Here is a 27,799-nt window from a genome sequence, read left to right as displayed (position 1 = left end):
AATTTCAGATTCATAGGTTATACATGTATTGTGTCTTAGTAGAATATATGTATATATTTTTAACATGTTTTAATACATTTGTAAACTTTTCATTTAATTAAAATTAATTAAAACTGTTAATTTTCATAACAGGTAGTAGTGGAATATGCAGAAATCTATTTGGTTTCTTTAGTATACAACAATGATTTTTAGTGATAGTCTAATTCACCTAAAACCCATGTAAAGGAAAAAAAAATCATTAACATTGGAACAGTTATCATGAAGTTAACAGAAAATACGTGAAATTAATTTATGGCACTAAATTTTACTCTCCAAATAATTTGATAATCTGAAATTTCATGTCCATAGAATCTTTGTATTTTGTGTTAAACTTTCATTTGAATCCAATGAATTAAATAAGAATGGTTGTCTTCAGTTTTAGTTTTAGTGTTGGCTTTGTATATTTTAATAGTCCATTCTTTTTCAAGGCCTTTGCCCATGTATAATTCGTATTTGCAAGTCATTTCCAGAGTAGGAAAAAAATGAACTAATATTTCATAAGTGAATGGTAACTACTTATGAGCAGTTCATACTTAATGCATTTTTGTGAGAAGTTTCTTTTTCACTTTTTGTTTCATTTCTTTTTCAAAGCTTGTAGTGTGTGTCCCTAGCTCAGTTCTTCATCTGTGATTAGAGGCATATGAAAGTACCTTGGGCTGAAACCTGCATGGTTGGACTGCTCCTGATGGGTTCCACTTATCTGTGGCCTGGTATTGGAAGTTATAGTAAGCATTTTAGTGAGTCTTTCAGGAAGTTAAATTTATCCATTTAAAAGGAATAATTCTTTATGTTCTGAAATTATGTCCCTCTTGTTCTTGTGGTGTGAAGATATTTCATGTCAAAAGATGATAATTTTGGTATTAATAATCTTTTGGTGAAATAGGAATCCTAGGTTAGTTTTCTCTATTTTTGTTTAAAATTGAGTGTTGTTAAACATTTCAGGAAAAATTATTTTCTTAAATAAAGGTGTCTGGGAACCAGTAGTTTATAAAACACCTTCCTTTTTATATTGAAAAGGGTAGCTTCTATGCATCAGCTTTGCAGAGCCCCTTTGTTACCTTTATCCTTCATTTATTACTCTAGGTCGACCTTGCAGGGTGCTGCAAGCTCTCATGTTCTGCCCGGAGTCTGTCTCTGCCTTTCACTTCCCTTCTCTCAGGTACTGGAATGGAGCAGCATCACCCAGGCTGCTCAGCTGTTCCTTTCAAACCCCAGCACTCCTGGCCTCGTTCCAGCCTCTGGTGTTGCATTCATCACTCCACCACAGGCAGTGCCAAGATCTTTCTCTCCCTGATTAGAGGTTCTCATGATAAAATTAGTCAGCCGGGCTTGATTGACGTTTTCCAAGGATATTTCTTCTGGTGGGTAGGCAGGCAGGCCCTGATTGCTTTTTAATAATTAAGTTACAAGGAGATATATAGCATTGGGCAAATTCAGTTCTAGGAGGAAATAGCACCTTAATGGCATTTAAAGAAGGTGTTTTTTATTTCTCAGCTGGCAGGTCTTTCTTTTTTTTCCAGTCTTGCTATTCTTAAGGAGGTAGAACCAAACATAGCAGATGAAATCCTTGAATTTAGGGATCTCAGAGGGTAGTAATGATAGAGGAAGATGATTGAAGGGAGAATAATTTGCTCCCTTCTCACATTAGGCATAGATGAGCCACACTTGCACTGAACTAGTGATGTGTGTGGTTGTCTTCTATTTCCTGTAGTAGGAGGAGGCAAGCCTGCTCCCTGACCTCTGGCAATGTGTTAACCAATCACAAGAACTTAGTACTTCTTCCAGGGTAAAGATGTGGGGGCTGAACTGGGGTGTGGTGATGAGGTTATTATCAGTCTGATGTTGATACTTACAAATGGGAATAGTACAGGCTGTCCTAGGTTGGAGCCATCAAGGATTAGGGGTGAGTTCTTTGGGGTTATTGAGCAAGAGGGATGAGAAATGAGAGTCCCATCAGCAGTTAGCCTTGTTGAGGTCTGTCCTGGAAAAGAAACTAAATCACTCAAAACAAGGATGTTCCAGCCCAGTAATGATGACTGTGACTCCCAGCATGTTGGCAACATCACGGGAAGCACTGACGGATAGTATGTGGTGAGGGACAACAGGGTGGAATCTCTTACAAGAACCTTTAAAAAAATACTTGGACCTCAAGGCTGCTTTAGATGCAGTTTTACATAGAGGCCTTCCCTGATGGCTCAGCAGGTAAAGAATCTGCGTGCAATGCAGGAGACATAGGAGATGCCGGTTTGATCCTTGGGTGGGGAAGATCCCTTGGAGGAGGACAGGCAACCCACTCCAGTATTCTTGCCTGGAGAGTCCCATGGACTGAGGAACCTGGGGGGCTGTAGTCCATAGGGTCACAAAGAGTAGGACATGACTGAGCACAGCACAGTTTGGGGCCTATAGTGCTACTGCAGAAAAATACTTAAATACTTTACATAGATGCACCGCAGTGAAAAATATCCTTTGAGGTTCCTGCTAACAAAGTGCTTTTCAGATATTAAACATGCATATGAATCACCTGAGGGGCTCATCAAAGTGCAAATTCTGAGTCAGCAGTTCTGGGGTGGGGCCTGAAGGTTTGCATTTTTGACAAGTGGTGGAGTGATGTTTAAACTGTGGTCCAAGGGCTGGATTTTGAGCATAATTGTTAGATATTTATTTTTGTTCTTGCCCTGGGACTAGACTGCCAATTTGAAATCTAAGGCTCACTCTTATCATTTATTCTTCTTCCTATTTAGCTTTCTTTTCACTTGACTATGAAAAGGCTATTGACGTGAAGAAGATAATACTTTATTTTTCCCGGTGGTATGTATATTATAGGTACTGTTGGAAGACCAGTGATTAATAATAGATATTAACAGGATCCAAATTAAATCTACCAACCAACATACTGGAAATTCTTTCTGATCAGAAACCAAGTGCTAGGCTGTGCATTGCTATTTTCAGACATCTCCATGTAGTACCTTATTCACATGTGTGTTGTACCAAACAGATGTCTGAGAAACAGATTTTTGTGACAGATTTTGACACAGGAAATGCAGCAGGCTCCATAAAACATAATGGAAAAATGTATTGCTTAACTACAGTCCATTTTTAAAGAACAGATTGCAGTGCTTTTCAGTGGAATCAAATGAGTCTTCTCTTAAGAGCTTTGGCACAGTCTCCATACCCAGAGAATTAACTTTTGAGAATGTCGCCTGGTGGGATGGTACTTCAGGGATTATTGATAATGTTGTGTTCGGAGGTTGGAGTTGGTCAGCTCAGAGTTCTACTTTAGATCATGGAAAAAAAGGTTATATTTCTTTACGACACTAAATATTTATCTGGTGAATCATTTCTGGAAGTGAGGGAATTACTGTGGTATTTTGAAATGGGAACACATCTTCTCAGATGTGCCTTTGCAGTGTGATCTATGAGTGGGTTTCAAATGGTAATACACCAGGGGCGGAAAGTCTGCCAGGGTAGAACATCTGCTTCTAAGACATAGGCTTCTGGAGCATTCCTCTCTGAGAGCTCTTTTCTTTTGCTTGTTTTCTCCATTTGTTAAATTTAGATTATATTTCATCAATGACACAGGAAAGAAACCCTCAAAATTCAATTACTATCTTACCAACAGAGAAATCTTCAATGAAAGCTTTTAAATTTGGCTGAAGATGTGTTCCTCCTTATTAAATTATAGCTTGTGATACATTTTATGGAAAGTGGTTTTGTTTTTCAAACTCCCCTTGGCTGGAGTGCTCCCTGGTGGAGTCATGGTTGGATATGCAGGCCACTGCATCCTTGAACAGCCTGGGTAGGTGATGGGCTGTGCTGGTTTAATGCACAGGGCTACAGGATGAGGTGATATCTACAGTGCGGTCTTGCTGCCCTAGCCATCTCTTTCCTGAATACAGATCACTTCTGACCCTGCAGTGTGTCATATTGCGAGGCCAGTCTACAACCACATACTTTGGTGTACCAACCTTGCTGCTTTTACCTGGCATGTTCTCTTGCTTTTTTCCTGCTTCTGAACCCTTTTAAAGAGGGCCAGAGTTGAGTACATTCTCCTGTGGGCTCCTGTGTTGGCTGAAGAACCTTGAATGTATTATACTTTGTTTGTACAATTACACTGTATTGTCGCTGTGCATTTTTATATCTGAGTTTTATAAACTCCTGAAGTCAGGGAGGTGGCTGGCTTTCATCTTATTAATCCATTGCCTAGTGTAGTGGCAGATTATTACAGAGCCTCAAAAATATAATATTTACTAAATGGAAAAAACTTTATTTTAAAGTCATTGGAATTTCATATATGTAGATCTCAGTTTCTGTACATATAATATCATTCTGAAAAACAGGGAGAACTTATTTTTGTGCCATTAATGTAGACTTTTCAAGAAATAGCATGTTTCATCATAAATAATATGCCAGAAAATGAAAAGATTAATTGATGCTGCTTTTACAGCCTAGTCTTTGTCAATTATTTGTAGTTTTTTTTTATTTGTCTCTTAGTATTTGGTTCCTTAAGAAATACTTGATTAAGCAGGAAATAATTATACAGGAAATAAAATTTTCTTAAGCTAATGCATGATTATTCTTTCATCATTCTAATATTTAATTGAAATATTATAAGTGATTTCTCTAAATATTTGTAGTTTCTTTTTTCTGTTAAGCTTTAAATGATAGGTATCACCAGGAGAGGCATAATGATTGATTCTCATGTTTAGTGTATAAATTAAAACTTATAGTTCTTGGGTGCAGTAGTACATCTGTTGAATAACCATTTCATTATTTACATGGTACAGTGATATATTTAACAGTATCCTTAAATGTCTTCTAAAGATTATTATATTGATGGTTTAGGTACAGCTGGAAGCCAAAAGAATTATTCTTTAAAAAAAAAAGTCATTGTGTGTACTTCAGTGTTGATAAGTAAGGGATTATTACTAGCACTTGACTTTTGAACAGAGACCCCAGTCAATAGAACTAGACAAGCCAAAATCCAGAATGATTTCTTATCTAGACACATGTCAAATCTAGTTAATGTTAAGTCGTATTTAGAAAATGTGATTTAAATGGCAGTTCAATTAAAAAGACTGCTATCAGTCTATAAACATTTCAGATCTTTGCTTACATTTTATGTACATATAATATTAAGGGGATTCTCTACCTTTGACTGAGCATTTAAGACTTGTAGAAATTAAGTCTGTTGTCGGTATAAATCAGTGGATTAGCCTAATGATATTTTCACACTTCAGTTCATTGTGTGGTTATCTAAATAAGTATGTTTTGGAAATTAAATTCCTTCTCCTCCAGATCTGAGTAGGCTAACTTTCCAATTAGTACAGTCTAGATTTCTTCCAAAAAATCTCTTTTGGTTAGTTTGTTTTATTATCAAGGAAAATACAGAAGATGTAAATTTTGCAGTTTCTAATGTAAAATACTTTAAGTAGGAATACAAGTTTTATTTTAAATAGTGTTTGATTCTTTATCCATAAGTTATGTACTTACATTGACAGAAGAGTGTCCCAACCTTTCAAACTGCTACTGTTGATGACAATAATGATAGGAAGTTGGTAGCATGAATAATACTAGTAATAATGATAAAAGTTTATCAGATGCCTGCTGTGGCTTATATTTACTGCTGTGTATCAAACCACATAAAATTCAACAGCAAAGCATGGTTCTGTGGTGTTGGCTTCTGCTTTATGTGGTATGGGCTGAGGTGTTGGATTGCCCCCACATGCCTAGCATTTGTTGCCCCCTTGTAACTGAGGACTCACTAGGGCCTTTCCACATGACTGCTTGGGTTTCCTCACAGCATGACCGCTAAATTCCAAGATTGTTTTCCAAAATGCAAAAGCAGAAACCACAGATCTCTTAGGGCCCAACCTCAGAATTTACACGATGTAATTTCTACCACATTCTACTAATCAAAGCAAGGCACAGCCTAGCCCAGGTACGGGGGTGAGGGGAATAGACTCCATGATGGGAAGAGTAGCAAAGGAAGTTTGCCTATCTGTAATCTTCCACAAATCCTGTACGTGCTATTGTAATTCATATTTTAGAAATGAAGGGTTAACTGAGTATGCAAAGTCATTCAGTTCCTGAGTGATTTAAGCTCATGTGTAGGTTAATTTGACCCTAGAGCTGGAGCTTTTAACTCTTGTAATGTTTGGTCTTCAGAGTGTGGATAGATTAAATATGTTTGTCTTTCTACTCCAAAGCCACTGTCTAAGGGTGGTTTTATTTATGTGGTGGTTATTCCATTTGCAGTCAAGACTAAAACAGCAGAGAGAGTTGATTCATATTATTGATCAGCTATCATGTGGTAAACATAAGTCTCTCTAAGATATTTCTAAACTCTCGACTGAGATGAAAGTTAAAAATTCTTAGATGTGATATTGTAATTTGCTTACTGTTAGCAGATTTCCTTATCAAGAACAAATAAATAAAATCAACTTTTAAGCCATGTTTCCCATTGAGCATACTCTGTTCTAGTAGTCTGTATTTTTCGTATGGTTTCAATATTCTCGTGTTTATTCATTAACATGAAAAACAGAGCTTTTAAGTTGCCTTTTATATATTTATTTTTTGTTATTTCTGCTGCTTTGTGGTTTAGTTTTGGAAGACAATGTTATTTAAGTATTTTACTTTGTTGAAAAGGAAAGAAAACATCAGAGATGTCTATTATAGTAATGAACAAAATAAAAATTAAGGCTTACCAATGTAATTTCAGTTTTCTATGTTAGATTTTTCTATCCTGAGTTTAGGATTTCTTCAGTCTTAGACTAAAATATATTGAGAAAAGTTTGTAAACTTAAAATGGTATATAACACCTTGTACTTCATATTAATTGTAGATTGTGACATATATTCATAATTTTTACCTAAGGCCTATGGGCTTTGCGAGCTATCTAGTCACCTACAAGCCAAAATAAAAGTGATGACAACTCTGTGGAATGTTATGGGGCCTCAAATTATGTACCTGTAGTCTTCTCATTTTTATAGAGGACAAAACTTTGGATTAGAGGCTTTGAAGTAAGAGACAGGCAGTACTGTGTCTAGAACTTTTCGCTCCCAATACTGTGCTTTCCTCCACCATATTCCAGTATTTCCTTCATGAGACTTGACATTGGGGGTGTAGAAACCACTTGTCTGCAAGGTCCTATCACCACCACTGGGAGCAGAATAAGCTAAATGCAGTTTAACTTTGGCAAATTTAAGAAAATCTTAGACCTTTATTTTAACTTAAAAAATATACTCATTGTTGCTATACTCAGAATGTTTAACAATTTTTTATCCATCCATTAGAGAAGGAAATGGCAAGCCACTCCAGTATCCTTGCCTGGAAAATCCTGCAGACAGAGGAGGGCTACAGTTAATGGGGTCACAGAAGCATGGCACACTACTGAGCAACTAAACAACAGTGGGTCCAGGGAAATTGTACAGCTAACATCTGTTACAGCTATGTTCTGTGATTATTTCACCTGTTCTTCATTTTGAAAGGGAAAGAAAAAAATCCCAGTACAGTCAGTCTCACTGCTTAGAAAAGCACAGCATTTCTTTCTGAGGTTGTAGATCTAAATTAGCCCCCTTTTCTAGAATCATTATCATATGTTTTGTCCGTGTCTGGTATGCTGAAGGGAGAAGGTGGACAGCTGAATGCTCTGGTCATATGTCACTGTACATTTCTTTTATGCTGTTGCATGACAAGGATTATATGTGGTGTGCTAATTAATCTGTAATAACTATCAGGCAGTCTCTTGCTCCTGAACTTAATTCAACTTGAATGGTGTATTTTTTAGATTACCGTAAAGGTAGGAGATAATGTCACAAACTAGATTTAAAAATAGTGAGACTTAACCAGAATGAGATGATTTCCACATTTAGTTTATCAGTAGCTGTACTCTGACCTTTGTATTCCCTGCTTGATATCCTAAAAATGTGAAATTATACTATTGTGCCAGTGGTGAATATTCTGTGGTAAAAGGGTTAATGGTTTCTAGACAATTGAAAGTCAGTGCTCAAGTAAAAGGTTTGAGGTGACTGTGCACCAGAGATAGCTCTGGACCTGAAAGTCAAGCTTTGCAGCCTGGATGCTAGTGGGGCCTGGCAGAGGTTGGGTTGTTGCAGTAGGCATGAAAATCTAGTCACTCTCTCTCCTTCAGGCACCTTGCAGATTTGCCTGAGAAAGTCAGTATAATGGCTTGTAATATTTTTGAAAATAGGAATATTTAAAGAAAAAAATAGGCAAACCATTTTTAAACTATCCAGAGATTACTACTGTTTATGTCTTTTACTGTATATTCTATATTCGTTTTCTATTTGTCTGTATTGTGATACTTAGCTTTTAAATAGTACTTAGTACTGGGCATCCTATTTATTGTTTTGCCTTTTTCACTTCACACTTTTTATAGAGCATGTTCATGTGCGTGCACACACAGACACACACACACACACACACACTGTTATTATGTGGTATCCATATCAGATTATACCAAAAATAAACGAGAATTGCTTGGCAAACTGAAGTTTATATTTGCCTCAACCATTTCAATAAAGATAATTGTAACCCTGGGGGAAAGATGAAATAAATGTCAGGTTTGTAGTTTTCTTGTCAGTAATGCACAACATGAGCACCAGCAAAGAGATGAGCTCTCTCTCTGCTCTATGGTTCATTTGTTTTTCACTTGTTCCATTTCTGGGGAGCTCGGTTGAAGTGGGACAAAGGTATCAAGGAGGAAACTCCAGAGCCAAAGGAGGAAGTAACTGTCAGGGAACAGGTAATGTGATGGGAAACTGTGTTTATACTTCCTCAGAAAGTATGACAAATGTGATCCGTTTACTTGAGATTCTGGAAACTTCACATTAATTTCCTATTGCTTGCTGTTGTTATATTTTGTCATTCACAAAGAAGAAAAAGATAGTGAGAGAAAAGATAGTGGAACTCACAAAGGTCTTTTTTCTTTTTCTTACTCAGTGTCAAACACTAGATTTTTAATTCTCTCTTAGAGCAGCTTTTGGTAAAGTTGATGCTTCACTCTCTAGCGTTCTATAAACTGTTTTTATGTACTGCTACTATCGATCTGTTTAGGTCAGGAAATTCTGATGTATTTATTCTTTAAATATTTTAATGGTCTTTAGCGTTAAAATTTATTCGATATCTATTATTTGTAAGAAGCTGTTACAGGTATAGTAAGACTTTTTCTTCTCCAACAAAGGCCTTTGCTTTGATCCAGGTGAGGTGCAATATGTATGTAAAATAACTGTGGTGCTTTTCAGAGAGAACTTTCTCCTATGACAGGTGGTGTGAAGCGGTGGCATTTTATTTAATTTATTGGCTGCACTGGGTCTACGTTGCTGCGCACGGCCTTTCCCTGCTTGCGGTGCATGGGCCTCTCACTGCAGCAGCTTCTCTTGTTGCAGAGCGTGGGCTTTAGGGCACAGGGACTTCAGTAGTTACAGCACTCAGGCTCAGTTGTTACGGTGTACTGGCTTAGCTGTCCCACAGCATGTGGAATTTTCTCAAACCAGAGATTGAACCCATGTCCTCTGCATTGACAGATGGATTCTTAACCACTGGACCACTGGAAAGTCCAAGTGGTGGCGTTTAATAGCCTGATAGATGACATTCCAGAAAGGGGGATGGAAAAGATACCATGGCCATACTACCTTAACATAAAGCTGGTGCAGACGAAAGTTCAACAAGCTGAGACGTAGGAACTAGCTGAGACATAGGAACTTCCAATCAGTGAGGAGGAAGAGATGGCTTAATCCAAAGTGTGGATCAGAAAGGGCAGGATGCCATTCAGATGCCCAAGGAGGAAGCAGAGAAGTGGTGTGAAGAATGACGGAAGGTAGCTTGGTCCCACGGCCAGGAGAAATCCTGGAAGAACGTACTATTGTAGAAAAGACTTGTATTCTAATAGAGTATTCTGTGACTCTGTCCTACTGAGTAAAAGTAAAAGCTGTCTCTGAAATGTGAATGTGACAAAAAATAGAAATAGTGGTGTAGGGACTGTAGCAAGTAAAAATAATTAAGAATTTTCAGTAAAAGCAGTAAGTACTGACTTAATTGATATAATTCAGATTGCTACTTCATTATAATTTTTTATGGTGATCTGAGAAAAGAACAAAAATGAATCTATTAATAGATTTAAAAATTAAATTGTTTTCATGGCCAAGTTTATTTGATGATGAGACTGTTCTTTTATCAAATTACCCCAGGACATAAAAATATAGTTTAAACTTCCAGTGTTTCTTTTTCTTTAGAAAAAAAGCCTATCCAAAAAACAAAAATACACCACGAAGTTCTACTGTGATTGCTTCTGGTTGCTTCTATTTGAGTCACTGTCATGACAGCTTTCCACATAGTCACAGAAATTTCACTGTATTTTATGTTAAATAGGAGTGCAAGAATAGATATGTTTTTCTTTTCTCTCTCACGTAATAGAATGGTCTACATTTTTAAGAGTTCTTAAAAAAAAAAAAAAGGTTTCATAAAAAGATACTTGCTACCCTTTAGGTTTAATCAAAAGGAGTCCAGCGCTAAAGACAAAAGTGTTTCTTTTTTGAAGTAGATGTTGTTAAGCTTTTAAACCAGATGAAAGTATGAGTGATCATATCATACTGTCATGGTTTCTCACAATAAATTTTTCATATAAAATTATTTGTTGAAATTATCAAAGAGATAATCCTGTGTTGGCATAGCTGCAAAGTTAAAATAGCTGACATTTAAAAAAGATTATATGGGAAGCTTTATTGAATGTATTGAGATAAGGCTTATTGTAGTTATTTTTCTTCATGCAAACTGCTGTCATAGTTGTAGGAAATTCAAAATCCCATGAAAGACCCCATTCACCCTTGGAATTATCTAATCCCTTCCTAATTCACCTTTACTGTCCTATTCCTACCCACTTCAGGGCTATATTCTGCTGAAAACTGCATCCATCACCCCCAAAGTTGTAGACTCCTCTGTCTCTCTTGCTGATTACTACCTTTATTCTAGTTCTATTTCAGTTTTATTCCCACTACATTGTTCTGTACCTTTGGCAATCTCTTAGTCCCTTAAATTCATTAAAAGTATATGAACACTTAATGAATTCATCAAGAGTATATGACATAGTCTAGTAGACACTTAGGATATGCAGAATAAATGAATGGATTAATCAAATACTCTTTCATTGTTTGCTGTGAAATTCTAAGAGGCCACCATGACAATTGATGATCCTAATATGGGATTGGTGATTTTTACCTTATTGAGATAGCCATCAGTTTAAATGACAGTAGTATTATATGGGGAAATTAAAGGCTAGGATATTTATACTTTTAAACAGAGGTGGTAGGTAGAATTAATAATAATAATAATAATAATAATGATTATTTACTGAGAGTTACAAGATGCGTTAGGGTCTTACCTTTATACCTTATATACTCCTCACAAGACAGGCATTTTTATTTAAAATTTTTAGAGATAAGGAAACTGATTCAGAGAGAGGTTAAGCAACTTGTTCACAACTACCAACAGAGTAAGGATATGCACTCAGTATGTACAGTTCAAGGCCAGTTTCTTTAATATAGGATAGCTGAAGAATTAGACAGAATATCTTCTTGGTATCTCCCAGGAACTTGTCAAAGGATATTACATTTGAATGTGATGGGAATATTTCATGTTTTTGTTGTATTTAGGTAAGACATTTGTAAATTGTCCATTTAAAACTGTTTATTTCATAAAGCAAATTCATTTACCCTGAAAGCATCATTCTTATTTTGTGGGATAGGGTCTTGCACTTATTAGACTTATGTAGGCAACATGTTTGAGATTAATTATACTGCAGAGATCAGAGGATGCCCAGGGTTCAACCTTCCCAGTCACAATTTTGCACTTGGTCTCCCTAGCCTTGTTAGTGGTGGATGATTTATCTTTTAATGAAAGGGATAAAACCTTCCTTGGTTACCTATTTCAATGAAGCTTTTGGACTGACATAGTTTGCTAAGTGAGCAGTTCAAGGAAGTAACCTGGAGCAGCTTGAAAAATTACCCTACTGCTTGTGTCTCAGGTTAGAAAGTTTCTGCTCATACTTCTCTTATGTCTTAGGGTAGACTCTGGGACTTGGGCTTTTAAGATTGCTTCATATTCCTTGTAAATTGATGCAGTCACTATGGAAAACACTATGGGGGTTCCTTAAACTAAAAATAGAGTTGCCGTATGATCCAGCAATTCTCCTCCTGGGCATATATCCAGAGAAAACTATAAATCAAAAAGATACATGTACCCCAGTGTTCCTTGCAGCACTATTTAAAATAGCCAAGACATGGAAGCAACCTAAATGTTCATCAACAGATGAATGGATGAAAAAAATACGGAGCATAGACATAATGGGATACTACTCAGTCTTAAAAAAGAATGAAACAATGCCATTTGCAGTAACATGAATGGACCTAGAAATTGTCATATTAAATGAAGTAAAAAAAAGACAAATATCATATGATTTCACTTATATGTGCAATTTAAAATATGGCACAAATGAGCTTATTTACCAAAAAACAAAAACACAAAAAAACAAAACAGACTCACAGACATAGAAAACAAATTTATGGTTATCAAAGGAGAAAGGGGGTTGCAGAGGGATAAACTAGGAGTCTGGAATTAGCAGAGACGAACTGCCCTATATAAAATAGATGAACAACACAATCCTACTATATAGCACAGGGAACTAGATTCAGTATCTTGTAATAAACCATAATAGCAAAGACTATGGAAAAGAAAACGTATAGATGAATCAGTTTGCTATACACACAATATTGTAAATCAACTATACTTGAATTAAAAAAAAATTTGCTTCTTATTCCTCTTAGTTGTGTTGAAAACTTTAAAACATTTAGGCAGGGGAGTGGATGAGATCCAGTTTTATTTCAGACTCTCGGGAGTCATCTTAATAATAGTCTCTGTTCCCAGGATGAGGAAATGAAAGGTGAGGCTTACATCACCCTAGTATCCTTACTTTGTTAGGAATCAAAATGTTCCTAAGGTCAAATACAGTGTGAAATAACTCCCTAAACCCATCTTGGAAGGCACTACCTCAGAAATAGAGTGAATGGAAATTGCTCTTTAACTGGGTGTGAGTCTCATTTTTAGGGCCACTGTTTATATTCTTTATGTCTTGCTTTTCTCTTTATGTTGAATTTGTTTCATCTTGTAAAGATTACAAAACACATGCCCTAGCTTTTAAATGTGAGAATTGAATTGTTAATAGTTTTTGGATAAAAATGTTGTCTCCTATTTCTTCTACCAAAGGCGGTAGATTCTCAGAAACTTTGGAACTCCCTGGTATGAAGTGTTTTCACTAATTCCACACCTAAAACTTTTTATTTCCTACTTGATTTATGACACAGCTGCTTCTTGAATTGAGAAAATGCAAGGACTACATGCGATATAATTAAATTGCACTCTGTAGGTGTCTCCTACATTTAGTGGAGGCTACGAATCAAATCTTTCGATGTATTTTTTATTCATTTTTCAAATTCCTCACCTCAAGATGCCTGTTGTCTTGAGGAGCTCGTGCATTGTTCCAGCTCCTCCTTGTGTAGTGTTAATATTGTCATGTCTTTTTCTCCCCTGTGCTCTCAGTTCCTCAGTCTCATCTGACTCTTTGTGACACCATGGAATGTAGCTCACTAGGCTCCTCTGTCCATAGTACTTTCCAGGCAAGAATACTGGAGTGGGTTGCAATTTCCTTTTACCCTACTATGTAATAAATTTATTAAGGGTAGAATTGTATCATCCTGCATCAAATCTTGTATACCTTCACTATATGATGCTGGCTGTAGCTACTCAGACTTATTCATGAACAATGATGCTATATCACTCCAACTTTATATTCTGTGCAGTAATGTAACTTGAGAAATTGATTCATATTATTTTAAAGAGAGTTTTACATAAATGAATCCAGGATAAAAGAAGCACTGCTTCTTAAGTGATATTCTTGACATTGCTGATGTATTTATTATACTTATTTTATTGGCGTATACTTGATTTACAATGTTGTGTTAATTTTAGGTGTACAACAAAGGGAATCAGTTATATGTATACATGAATCCACTCTTTTTTAGACTTTTTTTTTCCATGTAGGCCATTACAGAATATTGAGCAGAGTTCCCTGTGCTCTACAGTAGGTCCTTACTAGTTATCTATTTTATATACAGTAATATGTGTATGTCTATCACAATCTTCCAGTTTATCCCCTTCTTACCGCTGGTGGCTATAAATTTGTTTTCTTTATCTGTAACTCTTATTTCCGTTTTGTACGTAAGTTCATTTGTAGCCTTTTCAAAGATTGCGAATGTAGATAGTTTTCTTTATCATCTCTACCCTCTCCTTTGTCTTTATTCCTCTCTCCCTCCCTCTACTTCTAGGCTTCTTTAATATATTAACATCTTTACTGGTTTAACCAGTGTCGACATCTAGAAGCTACTTTTTGATTACCTGGTGTGTCAAAATACTTTCATTTCAAAATTATTTCTTAAAAACAAAATCTCACACCAAACAAATTTTAAAAATGGCTTGGGGATTCCTACTATATGGATTTCTCTGGTGGCTCAGATGGTAGAGTGTCTGCCTACAATGCAGGAGACCCGGGTTCAGTCCCTGGGTCGGGAAGATCTCCTGGAGAAGGCAGTGGCAACCCACTTCAGTATTCTTGCCTGGAAATTCCCGTGGATGGACGAGCCTGGTAGGCTACAGTCCACAGGGTTGCAAAGAGTCAGACACGACTGAGTGACTTTACTGTAGGGGTGGCAGAAAAAAATGACTTAACTTGTGATTGTTAGTGGGAGATTAATGTGGTAGTAATTAGTCAAAATAAAGTATCTCTTATATTGAAAGTCAGAGTGTTCAGAATTTCTTGTAAAGTTATGTTTAAGATTATTGAGTCTTTGTTGTTGTTGTTCACTCGCTCAGTCGTGTCCAACTCTTTGCGACCCCATAAGCTGCAGCTTGCCAGGCTTCCCTGCCCTTCACTATCTTCCAGAGTTTGCTCAAACTCATGTCCATTGAGTTGATGATGCCATCCAACCATCTCATCCTCTGTTGCCCCCTTCTCATCCTATCTTCAGTCTTTCCTAGCATCAGGGTCTTTACCAATGAGTCAGCTCTTCACATCAGGTGACCAGAGTGTTGGAGCTTCAGCTCCAGCATCAGTCCTTCAATGAATATTCAAGGTTGATTTCCTTTAGGACTGACTGATTTGATCTCCTTGGAGTCCAAGGGACTCTCAAGAGTCTTCTCCAATACCACAGTTCAAAAGCATCAGTTCTTTGATGCCCAGCCTTCTTTATGATCCAACTTTCACATTTGTACATGACTACTGGGAAAACCATAGCTTTGACTATATGGACCTTTGTTGGCAAAGTAATGTCTCTGCCTTTTAATATGCTGAATAGGTTGGTCGTAACTTTCCTTCCAAGGAGTAAGTGTCTTTTAACTTCATGGCTGTAGTCACCATCCACAGTGATTTTGGAGCCCAAGAAAATAAGAGTCTGTCACTGTTTCCATTTTTCCCCATCTATTTGCTGTAAAATGATGGGACCGGCTGCCCAAATCCAGTCAGATAAATTTTATTTCCTTAGTTGTTTAGTGAAAAAGATACATATTCTCAATTAGGATGCTTCAAATCCTTAATTAAGTAGTCATCACTTTTGGTCATATGATGAGAGGCAATCAAGTGGGCTTAGGGAAAATTGGCAAGGTATGGAAAAAATATCCTAATAGAAAATTCATCTACAAAGAAGGTATGTAGTTGTTGACTTTGTTCCCACTGTGTCTAGATGATTAGAGGTGACTGTATTCTTGGATATCAGTTTCAAAATTGGAAGTTATTTATATTTAAATTGGTATATGAAAGTGCATAGTAAAGTGGGGAATTAAAGCTTATAATGTAAAGCAAAATATAGTAAACAAACTCCCACACAGTTTATAAAAGACAAACTCATTTGTTGTGACAGTAAGTTTAAATGACAGCAGCCGAATTAGCTGTAAGTTATTTTCATTTCTTTGTGTGAGTTGCAACCTCAGTAAGTCAATCTTTCAGATAAAGGATTTCCAGAATAATCATTTACATGTGTATGATCTGCATTTTAAAAAAAAATTAGTTAGAAAATGTATGTTCTGGTATATGTGAAAAATAAGGTAACAGAAAACTTGCATTAACATGTTTTTAAGAACTTGAATTTCCATTTCTTTAAAGATTAAAGGCAAAAGAGATTTTTCCATTGCTTTAGTTTGTACAAAAAGTCAAATAGAAATGTAATCTTCTTGTAGGAAGAAGAAAATTGAACTATACACACAGTTTATAATTTAACAGTGATTGGTTGTATGGGTAGTGATACTAGGGCTTCTAGACTGAAGATTATAAAGTATTACTATTTCTGTTTTAAAGCTTAGTGCCTACATAGCCAGTGGATCAAATATCCAAGATGGATAATCACTGGTATTGTGCTTCAGGCTTTAGATCTAACAAATAAAAATGAAAGACATTTGGATATGATTAAAGAACAAAGAAACGAGGGGATGGATGGAGAGAAACCAATTCAGAAAATAAGGAACAGTTGGTTTACCCTAATTACAGCCATCCTGATTTTTCTTTTTTGTTTGTATCAATTGGAAGTTTGGTCAGAAATTAACTCTTTTGCCTAATTACGGAAATAAATTCGTTGCAGCTTTTCAAAAGTGACTTTATGTTTTTCTTTAAACTCAAATTTCAAGAGGCAGTTGCAGTTGGTATTGGCTGCATTGGCCACAATTCTTTCCTTTGATAAAGTTCATCAGTTCGCCTTTCATTTCCTAAGACTGAATCTCTTATATAAACTATCATCTAAATGAGGATGTGTTGACATAAATGAGAAGAACAAAGATTCAACTAATTAAGAGAGTTTTACCTTTGAATTAGGCTGAGTTGTACGGAAGGGTGGCTGAATCTAAGATGGTGAAACATTTTGCATAACCCAACCATAATGATTTTGCAGATTGTTTCTTGTTGCCAATCAAGCACTAAAATAAGGCCTAAGTTCTGACCGTCATAAATTTCTTTCTCATAAATAACGAAGGATATGGAAACAGCGACTTTCTGGTTTTTCAGTAGAGAGGAACTTTTTGAGATGTCAGTTACTTTATTGCTTTCTTCTTTCCTACTTTTCCCGCTTTCTATCACAAGTACTTTTATTTATTCTGTGTTCATCTGATATAGGATACATGCTTCTTTTCATTAACTACTGAGAGGTACATACTATATAATCTCTTTGGTATGTAGCATGTCTTTTTGTTTGTTATTTGAGAGTCATTAAATACAGGTTCATGCGTAAAAATGAGGCAGATAGCCACAACTTTCAGTGTCAGAGTCCTTCTGAAACTTTGTATGGCATTATATGCATTGCAGATTTGATGGCTTTCTCTATTTTTCCCCTGTATTTACTTGCCTCCTACCTGCACTTGACCTCTCAACACATACACAAAAGCAGCTAAAGCTTCAAAATGGAAAGATATTATGTATGTGCCTATTGTGTTCTGGTGACTCTGAATAAGCAGGAATATAAAGAGGCAAGGTCAGCTGAAAACTGAGAAGTTCTTTTGTATTTTGTCTTTCAAGTGCTTCCTTATTATTTGCAGGAACAGTTTGGGGCTGATTAACACAATATATGTTGTAAACCTATGAAAAGCTTGGAAGGAATGTAGATGATATATTAAAGTATGAATCATGATTTGAAGCATGCTGTAAATCACATCAAAACCACCAGAACTTAACATGGAAGTTGGAAGAGACAATACCTACATTTCCCTCACTCTAAACCATTTTATCCATACCATAACCTTTTCTTTCTAAAAGCAGAGGCTTGATCATGTCCTTAATCTTTTAGCGCACTTGGGCTCCCCATTCCTTATCACAGTAGTCTTTTATGGGCTACCTAGAGAGCTTCTGAAGTACGTACATATCTGAGGCTTATCATCAGAAACTGATTTTTAGATAGAAGTGGCAAGTGTATTTGACAAAATCTGTTCATTGGTTTAGATGGCTCTTTGTCATGTCCCATCTAAACTTTCTCATCCCATGTCAAGCCATCTGTTCCCCTCACCTTCAGCTCTTCTTTAGCCATGGTAAGCCTAGATCGTATCCAGATAGTTCTGTTTCACACCTCTCTGCTTCTCTATACACTCTTCCTACTATTCAAAATTCTTTTTTCCCTCCTGTCTTTCCCCCACTTTCCACTCTGAGTCTTTCATCTGTCGAACAACTGCTTATCTTCCTAGATTCTCCGTAAGTGACACAACTTTCCTTATTACCCCATGTAGAAATAGTTACTCATTTTTTATTAACATTTATATTTGATTATGAGTCTTCTAGGTGTCCATCTCTCCCATTAAATCCATGTAATTTATCTTGTTCATGCTTATATTAAATGAATACATGGGTGATTAATAAAAACCCTGTTATGAATTTAAATGTATAGTTTCTATGAACATTGTTCTTAAGGGCTTTATTGATTTGACCTAGGTTGGATAATTTCATTTTTCATGATATATATTCCCATTGAAACTAATGTGCCTATATATTTACTCTTCTCTTCATTTTTTCCCCCTTTGTGTCTACAGACGAAATCTCACAAAACTATCCCTTATCTTCAGTCACATGTTGGCAGAAATCAAAGCAATCTTTCCCAACGGACAGTTCCAGGGAGATAACTTTCGTATCACGAAAGCAGATGCTGCTGAATTCTGGAGAAAGTTTTTTGGAGACAAGTAAGTACAAATCATTTTATAATTTGGATCCATATTTGAAGAATGAGGAGATCTGTCTCCAGTTCCAAATGGTATAGATTTTGCCTGAGTATTTCTAGAATGTTCTTCAGTGTTTTCGATAAGTGCTTTTTGATTGCTTTTTTCCCCTGTTTAGCCACCAAAAATATACCTTAGTAACTGAATAATTTTGTTATCACCAAGTAGATATTATGATATATATTTATTTGATGTGCACTCGTTGAATTAAATAGTTTGCTCTAAGAAGCAGAGGTATGTGAGATACAGTATACACGAGAAGCTCATAACTTTATAATTCAGTGAACACATAAAACACATATACAAAGTAAAAGGTAGAAAAGGAAAGATACTTTAAAAAATGGCATAAATAAATTGTTCTGACAATTCAGAGAGGGCAACAGTTGCTTCAGAATTGTAGCCATCAGATACTACTTCCTAGAGGAGGTGGAACATAAACTTGATGAAGATCTGAAATTGAAGTGAGAAAAGGCCTTTATCCCGGGGATTCAGGTTTTCTTTGTGTCACTGCACAGAAAGTAAACATGTATAAGCAAGGTACAGAAAAGAGGATAATGTTATCACAAAGTTGCATTATCTCACAAAACAGCTAAAGGTATTTTCCTCTAGGTATTTTCTCTCCAGACACAAGCTCAGGTGAGCTTGGTGAATAATAGGAATTAAATAGCTGAAGTCTGCATAACTTAAATAAAACTTGCAAAACTTTTATCAAGAATCTCGTGGTAAGATGATCAGGACATGAGCCTCAGGAGGCAGATGGTTTCTTTAGTAACCTTTTAAGGATCCCTCAGTGTGTCTTGAGTATAGGCAGAACCCCTAGCTTAGAGTTAAAAGTGATTGCTTACACTCAGACTGTTGTGTTCTTTTTGTAGTTAAATTCTGTATTTATACATTAGCTGATGAAATAAGACATAAAATGTTGGAATACACAACTGTCAACAATCTGAGTCCTCTGACACTGATGAATTAACTGTAACGTTAGGTTTCCCTCATTTTTCTTCGTGAAGTGCTGTGTTTATCTATAAGCTGCTATGTGATTAGGGCACATACAGAGCAATGCACATTTGATTAGATATACATATTTTTTTTTACTTCAAAAATATTAATGTCTTTATCCCACCTCTTAAATAAAAAGTATTCTGAATTATTTTTAAGCACTACTGGAGGTAATACTACTTTTAACCCTGACGTTCTGTATTCCAGAGATCTAGCTATTTGTAATGCTCCTATATCCATTCACAAATGAGGACTTGAAAGAAGAAAACATTCATCCTCCTTTGAATTAGCCTAACATCCAAGAGTGTACTAATTAAATATACGTGAATAGTAGAAAGCAGAAAGGGATTGCAGAGTTCTGAAAGTAAGAATTGAGGACTTCTTGAAGTTACAACTCATATATTAGTACTCTGAGCTTAGTGCAAACAGTTGGTAACCTTCAACACAAACTATCTTAAAATTTTAAGAAAATCTATCAGATGAATTGCTTGTGGTATTTCTTTTTGAAAACTGAAAATTCTGGTGAGTTATAAAGTTGTTTGCTAGTCAAAAGGCCAGTGAAAAATGGAAAGATTCCTCACATTTTTCAGGAGAGGAGTTTGTTTTGCCGTTACCTCAAACCACAGAGAATTATGCATTTGAGACATCTTTACTTCCCTTTATTTACATCCATAGACATTAAGGGGCTGAAATTTCTGTCCAACTGCTGTGTGAGTGAAATCGCTACTAAATCAAATGGGGGATTCTTGAAATGCTGATGAAACATGCTCCCTACCTCCCAAAACCCTTGTAACTTTGTCTTCTCCTATCTTTGCTTACTTGAAAAAGCTTCTTAATTTGTCTTTAAGATTTTTACTTTTGGGATGAGAGCTAAACTTAAAGCGTCTTCTGGAATGCAGACATATTTCTGTAGTAATCAGAATTATGGTTCTTTTATTAAATCATTGGAAAAACCATCTTTGTATTCTCTGGGTTTTCACCTTATAGTTCCACGGTATTTTATTGAATTAATGGACGAATGAATGATGTAGTGTTTTAAAAGGTTGAATCCTTTTATCTTTTTTATACCCTAATACTAGTCTGCATTTTTGCATAACTGGGTTCTCATTCAGAAGTATTCCTGTTATTTATCTACATATTGAGGGCATATGACAATGCTTTCATTTGACCTAACTAGTGCCTTTAAACCTGAATGTATTATTGTTTCATAAAACTGAACTATTGAATGGTTAGTTCTACAAACAGCCAAACAGATTATGATTTTTATAAACCAACTTTAACTTAAGGAGTATTATTGTGACATTTTCCCCAAAAGGGAAATAAGAAAAAGTCAATAAGAACACAATATTCAGATGGAGTTAAAATTGGGAAAAAGTTATTGTTCAAAGGAATTTAGGAAAATCCTAAAGGCAAATTTAGCACGCATACCTAAAAACCAGGCAGCAGACAAAAATCTTCAGGTATCATGTTCCTAGGGCTTCATTTCTGTGCTTGTCAATCTTTGGAAGTCATGGCAAGGCCAGCCTGTCTGCTCAAGAGCCAAGCCCAGCTGCCAGGAGATTCCGCCTATCAAAGTCTTGAGGGGATCAGTAACACATCATGTGTCAGGGTAAACTGGTTGGGAAGTTCTGTAGTTGTTAGATTTGGGGAAGTCCTGTAGTTGGTAGATTTTTATGTGAGGTTATTGAATGTTTTAATAGTTGAGTTCTGCTTTTGCTTTCTCAGTCTATTTGACAGGAGATAGTAGAAGTATGTGGAGAAGGCGATGGCACCCACTCCAGTACTCTTGCCTGGAAAATCCCATGGACAGAGGAGCCTGGTAGGCTGTGGTCCATGGGGTCTCGAAGAGTCAGACATGACTGAGCGACTTCCCTTCACTTTTCACTTTCATGCATTGGAGAAGGAAATGGCAACCCACTCCAGTGTTCTTGCCTTGAGAATCCCAGGGACGGGGGAGCCTGGTGGGCTGCCGTCTGTGGGGTCACACAGAGTCGGACACGACTGAAGTGACTTAGCAGCAGCAGCAGCAGTAGAAGTATGTAGGAAAAGAGGAGTGGCATTATTGAGTGAATGTTTCTAAGTAAATTCTGCTAAATGAGACCAATACCAGACTGAATCTTTACCCTCTGGGTTAGTAGTTTATGATCCAGAAACTTTCAGCGTAAGGCTCAAAAAATTAAGGAAAAGATTCATATGTGATTAGACTCTGGGTAGCAGTCATTTTTCCAATAAGCAAGTCAGGTAGCAGTTTCCAGGCTCTTCATGCTAAGGATTTCATGATGTTGAGATTCAGACATGTGGTTCCAACCAACTTGAAGATTTTATCTCTGGCATAAAAGTTCTCACTGACTCCTCGGTGTTCCTCTTGCTCTTGATTTTGTCCCTTATTATACTGGATCTTTTAGTTCTTAAATTCACATAAGCTCTTGCTCATCTCCATATTTATCATTTTTCATTGGCTTTTTTGAAGTTATTTGTCTGGTTTCTTCCCATTAGATTATAAGCCCCATGAAATCAGGCTTATTTAATCAGTGTTTGCAGTTCCCAAGGTAGTTCAACACAGTGTCTCATTTGGGGACATTCGGGAGCAGTTGTTAATTTAATTCGGAGGAGTTGAGTAGAGGCATGTGTGTAAACATGTGCACGTGAACAGACAGTGCTTGCTTGGTCTGGAGGCAGTGTCTTAGTTCCAGCTTGCAGCTAGGTCATCCATGTTCAGGTTCTGACTGCAGCATTTGCAAGCGTTATCCCTTTGGACAAGCTTCTTGGTTTTTCCATGCATCAGTTTCTTCATTTATAAAAGGTAGATGATAATATTGCAAAATGTGGATGATAATAACAAGAATACCTACTGTGTAGAGTTATTGCAAAGATTAAAAGAGCTAAAATTTACCTATCAGGCAGGTAGGACAGTGTCTGGCACATAATAAGTACTCTGTGTTGTGGAATAATTAAACACCTTAAACCTTTAATCTTGCTCAGTGTCCCAGGAATATATTTATTGTTAATTCTACAAATAATAAAATTAATATTCAACTTTACATGACAGAGATGCCATGGTCTCTAGAACTCTAAAAGCAGAAATCCAGGAAAAGTTAATAAAAGTTTTCTAAACGTGTGTATATGCTATGTAAAAGTGGGGTAGAATATAAGAAACTGTCCTGCTGACCATGTGGAAAAAAAAAATGCTCTGTTTAAAATTCAGTTCATTACATCTACCTTTGATTTCCTGAGGAAGTTGTAGGGACCTTTTGGTTTCCTGTGTTTTCTTTTCACTTTTAATTAGAAACAAATATGCCATAAAATACGTTTTTTAGCATACTAACTAGATCAGTTTTCCCTCTAATCAAAGAAAAGGCAACTTAGTCGTATTTAATTAAATAATGCATGATAGAAATGAAGAACTCTTACAAGGAGAAAAAATAAACTGAAATATTCTTTTTTAAAAAGAATTATTTAAAAAAAACCTCAAAGAGCTTCTATTTAATATTTCTGTTATTTTGTCACCTCCTGTTGTTGCCTATTTTAAAACAACCAAGTATCTGTATATCATAAAGGAAAATAAAATGACAGGGCTATTTTGTTCAATTCATTGTAGGAAGATCCCAGATAGAAAAAGCAAATAACATGTAAAAGTATAATTTTCTACCTCTAAGCAGTATGTATTCAAGTTGGGGGATACAGAATATACAAAGATGATAAATAACTTAAAATCAGTTCTGTCCCATTACAAAAGTGCTTAAGAAATGTCACAAATAGTGAATTGTTTACTAGAGTGATCAGAATTGTTTACTCGGGCTCCATAGAGGAACTGGTGTTCTATATGAGTTGCACATGTGTTGAGGAGGAGACAGAGGAGAATGCTCTGAGGGAGATGAAATTTTCATGGTGTCTGCTGTCTTTCCAAAGAAAGATGCAGAGTAACTTGAAGTTTCCATAAATGGCACTTTTTATTGTTGTTGTTTTCTTTTACCTTCTTTTCCTTACTATGAACTCCTCAGTAAGTGACATTTACTTTGGTGAAGTCACCATGAATTAAGTTCTGGTTCTTAACCTTGAAACATGGTTTCATCATGAGTATGTCTATAGACTGGGTATATGTTACTGAGCTTACAAACTTGATCTATAATACAGAATGATACTTTGATTAATTTACAATGATCAGTGCTACTGTAAAGCAGATGGGAATGCTCTCATCACTTCGATAAATTATATGTGGAGCCGTATCATATCCAGAACATTCTTTGGTGAGCATGGAATCTAAATATGGGGTGGTACTGTAGAAATTCCCCTGCCTCAAGGTCCAAAGTACTTAAAATTGTCACTCTCTCTTGGACTGTACTTTGAAAGCTTTGTTTGTTTCTGCCTCTTTGGACTTCTTTTTTTCCCGTAGACAAAGTTACACCTTTTTAAAATTGAAGTATTTTTTTTTTTAAATTGAAGTATAATTGATTTATAGTGCTGTATTTCAAGTGTACAGCACAGTGATTCAGTTAGACATATATGTTTTTACAGATTCTTTCTCTTATAGGTTATTATGAAATATTGTGTAGTTTTCTGTGCTATGCAAGTAGATACTTGTTATTTATCTAAATTATAGATAATAATGTGTACATGTTAATCCCAGACTCCTAATTTATCTCCCCCCTTTCCCATCTGGTAACTGTAAGTTTGTTTTCTATGTGTGTGGGTCTGTTTCTGTTGTATAAGTTCATTTGCATCAGTTCTTTAGATTCCATATATCAGTGATATCATGTTATTTGTCTTTCTGGCTTACTTAGTATAATAATCTCTAGGTCCATCCATGTTGCTGCAAAATGGCATTATTTCCTTCTTTTCTAAGGCTGAGTAATATTCCACTGCATGAATATACCACATCTTCTTTATCCATTCAACCTTTGATGCACATTTAGGTTGTTTCCATGTCTTGGTTGGGCTTCCCTGGTGGCTCAGATGATAAAGAACCTGCCTGCAATGCAGGAGACCCCGGTGCAATCCCTGGGTCAGAAAGGTCCCCTGGAGAAGGCAGTGGCAAACCACACCAGTGTTCTTGCCTGGAGAATTCAATGGACAGACTGGCAGGAGTACATGGAGTCACAATGAGCTGAACAGAAATGAAAGTCACTCAGTCATGTCTGACTCTTTGCAACCCCATGGACTATACAGTCCGTGGAATTCTCCAAGCCAGACTACTGGAGTGGCTTGCCATTCCCTTCTCCAGGGGATCTTCCCAACCCATGGATCAAACCCAGGTCTCCTGTATTACAGGCAGATTCTTTACCATCTGAGCCACAATGCCCCCTCCAATTCATTGCAGTCCTTACCTGGACCTCTTTACTTATTTACATTATCTGCCTAGTTTCCAGTTACATGAGTTTGTTATGTTTAAAAACTGTGTGAAGCCATTTGACTAGTTGATGGAGACCAGGGAGAATGCAGAGGACAGATTCTTAAAGAATTCTCATGAATGATCTATGCACCAGGGAAATTTAAGGAAGTGGAGGCATCACCAGAAAAGTAGGCTTAAAATGTGGGGAGTGTGGAATTATAGATGCTAAAGGAGGGTAGGCTTTAAAGAAAGAAAGAGGGAGATTAGCCAGATTATAGTATTGCAAATGAACTAGATAAAGCCTAAAAAGTTTTCATCAGATGTGGGGACAACAAGGCATTTATAACTCAATTTATTTTCTCTTTTTAACATTCTGAAAGTCTCCTTTATAACCAGAGTCTTAATAGGCTCCTCTTGTTGCACTGAATAGGCACAGTGGATTTTGCTATCCACTCAGTTGGTAGATTAATGGATCTGGCCTCCTTTTAATACCATGACTGCTGGTGAATTATATCTAGCATCCCTAAGAGGAAGAGTCTGAAAATAACTTTTTTATTTTGAAGTTCCTGAGGTCCCCTTGGGTTTCCCTGGTGGCTCACCTGGTAAAGAATCCACCTGCAGTACGAGAGACTTGGGTTCAATCCCTGGATTGGGGAAGATCCCCTAGAGAAGAGAAAGGTTACCCACTCGACTATTCTGGCCTGGAGAATTCCATGGATAGTCCATGGGATAGCAGAGAGTCAGACACGACTTAGATCCCCTTGGCCTCTAAAGTTAAACCTGTTTGTATCCAGATTTTGGCTACTTATTTTACTTCTCCATCTTGAGAAGTATTTTGTTTTTAGGTTTTTTTTTGTTGTTTTTTTTTTGGGCATTTTTGCCAAATGAGAAAAGTTTGCTGAGACCATTAATATTTCATGAATACTTCTGAGTATTAAACCTATCATTATAAATTTTAAAAATTGTATTTCTAAGCTATCATTTAAAAAAGTTCTGTGCATGGCCCTGGGTTTTGTTTTGTTTTGTTTTTTAAAAAAAACAGACTTCACATTTCTCCATCTCTTAGTTTTAGTCACCTGCAGTTTGATTTAATCAAAATCGTTTTAAAGTCACTTATCACTTATATTCTTGTTCTCAGAAGTCTTTATATTGTATTTAGAGAAAGAATTGTTTTCTTAATGAATTATTTAATAATGTGTTCCTGAAATCGAAAAGTTCCTGGTTCTTAGCCCCTCTGCACATGTATTCCTTTCTCTGTGGGATGGTTCTGCCTTGATAGGCGAAGAGACATTTTCTCTTTCTGAAGCAAAGAGCATGTTTGCTTAAAGCCTTGTAACTTAAAAATAGTTTTCTCTGCAGATCCAGGGACAAGTATACTTAGTGACCATTATGAAGTATTTGGGCTCCCTAAAACCTAGGTTCAACTTCAGTTACAAAAGTCACTTTGTGAATAGGTGTCACTGCTCTTTGCATCATCTCGTGGGAATTAGAACTCAAGGAGTAAGTTCAAGAAAATGCTGGAATGCTGACCACTACTTCCTATGAGTAGCAAAGTCTGTTGACTCGGACACTCTGACCCACAAATCCTGTATGTTCTGCTAGCATCCATGCAGAGGTGATAGGCTAACTTGTTAGCTTACAAATAAGGTAGAACCCTTACAAAAAGCTGTTAAAAGAAGGGAAGTTAAAAGCAAAGGAGAAAAGGAAAGATATACCCATTTGAATGCAGAGTTCCAAAGAATAGCAAGGAGAGATAAGAAAGCCTTCCTCAGCAATCAATGGAAAGAAGTAGAGGAAAACAATAGAATGGGAAAGACTAGAGATCTCTTCAAGAAAATTAGAGATACCAAGGGAAGATTTCATGCAAAGATGGGCTCTATAAAGGACAGAAATGGTATGGACCTAACAGAAGCAGAAGATATTAAGAAGAAGTGGCAAGAATACACAGAAGAACTCTACAAAAAAGATATTCACAACCCAAATAATCATGATGGTGTGATCACTCACCTAGAGCCAGAATCCTGGAATGTGAAGTCCAATGGGCCTTAGAAAGCATCACTACGAACAAAGCTAGTGGAGGTGATGGAATTCCAGTTGAGCTATTTCAAATCCTGAAAGATGATGCTGTGAAAGTGCTGCACTCAATATGCCAGCAGATTTGGAAAACTCAGCAGTGGGCACAGGACTGGAAAAGGTCAGTTTTCATTCCAATCCCAAAGAAAGGCAAGGCCAAAGAATGCTTAAACTACCACACAATTGCACTCATCTCACATGCTAGTAAAGTAATGCTCAAAATTCTCCAAGCCAGGCTTCAGCAATACGTGAACTGTGAACTTGCAGATGTTCAAGTTGGATTTAGAAAAGGCAGAGGAACCAGGGATCAGATTGCCAGCATCCACTGGATCATGGAAAAAGCAAGAGAGTTCCAGAAAAACATCTATTTCTGCTTTATTGATTATGCCAAAGCCTTTGACTGTGTGAATCACAATAAACTGTGGACAATTCTGAAAGAGATGGGAATACCAGACCACTTGACCTGCCTCTTGAGAAACCTGTATGCAGCTTAGGAAGCAACAGTTAGAACTGAACATGGAACAACAGACTGGTTCCAAATCGGAAAAGGAGTAC

At 36.5% G+C, this 27,799-nt stretch overlaps 1 protein-coding gene across 1 annotated transcript in view; it reads left to right on the top strand.

Annotated features, from left to right (window-relative positions):
- The window catches only part of CBLB (Cbl proto-oncogene B), a 218,930-nt gene that overhangs the window by 73,633 nt on the left and 117,498 nt on the right, over positions 1-27,799 (top strand). Inside the window, exon 4 of the mRNA XM_052645842.1 lies at positions 18,664-18,810. Coding sequence (XP_052501802.1) covers positions 18,664-18,810 — 147 coding nt within the window. The remainder of the gene's footprint in view (positions 1-18,663; positions 18,811-27,799) is intronic.

The sequence above is a fragment of the Budorcas taxicolor genome, chromosome 1, assembly GCF_023091745.1.
Source record: "Budorcas taxicolor isolate Tak-1 chromosome 1, Takin1.1, whole genome shotgun sequence".
Classification (NCBI taxonomy): domain Eukaryota; kingdom Metazoa; phylum Chordata; class Mammalia; order Artiodactyla; family Bovidae; genus Budorcas; species Budorcas taxicolor.
Note: the sequence above shows the minus strand (reverse complement) of the source record. Positions and strands in the feature narration are given on the sequence as shown.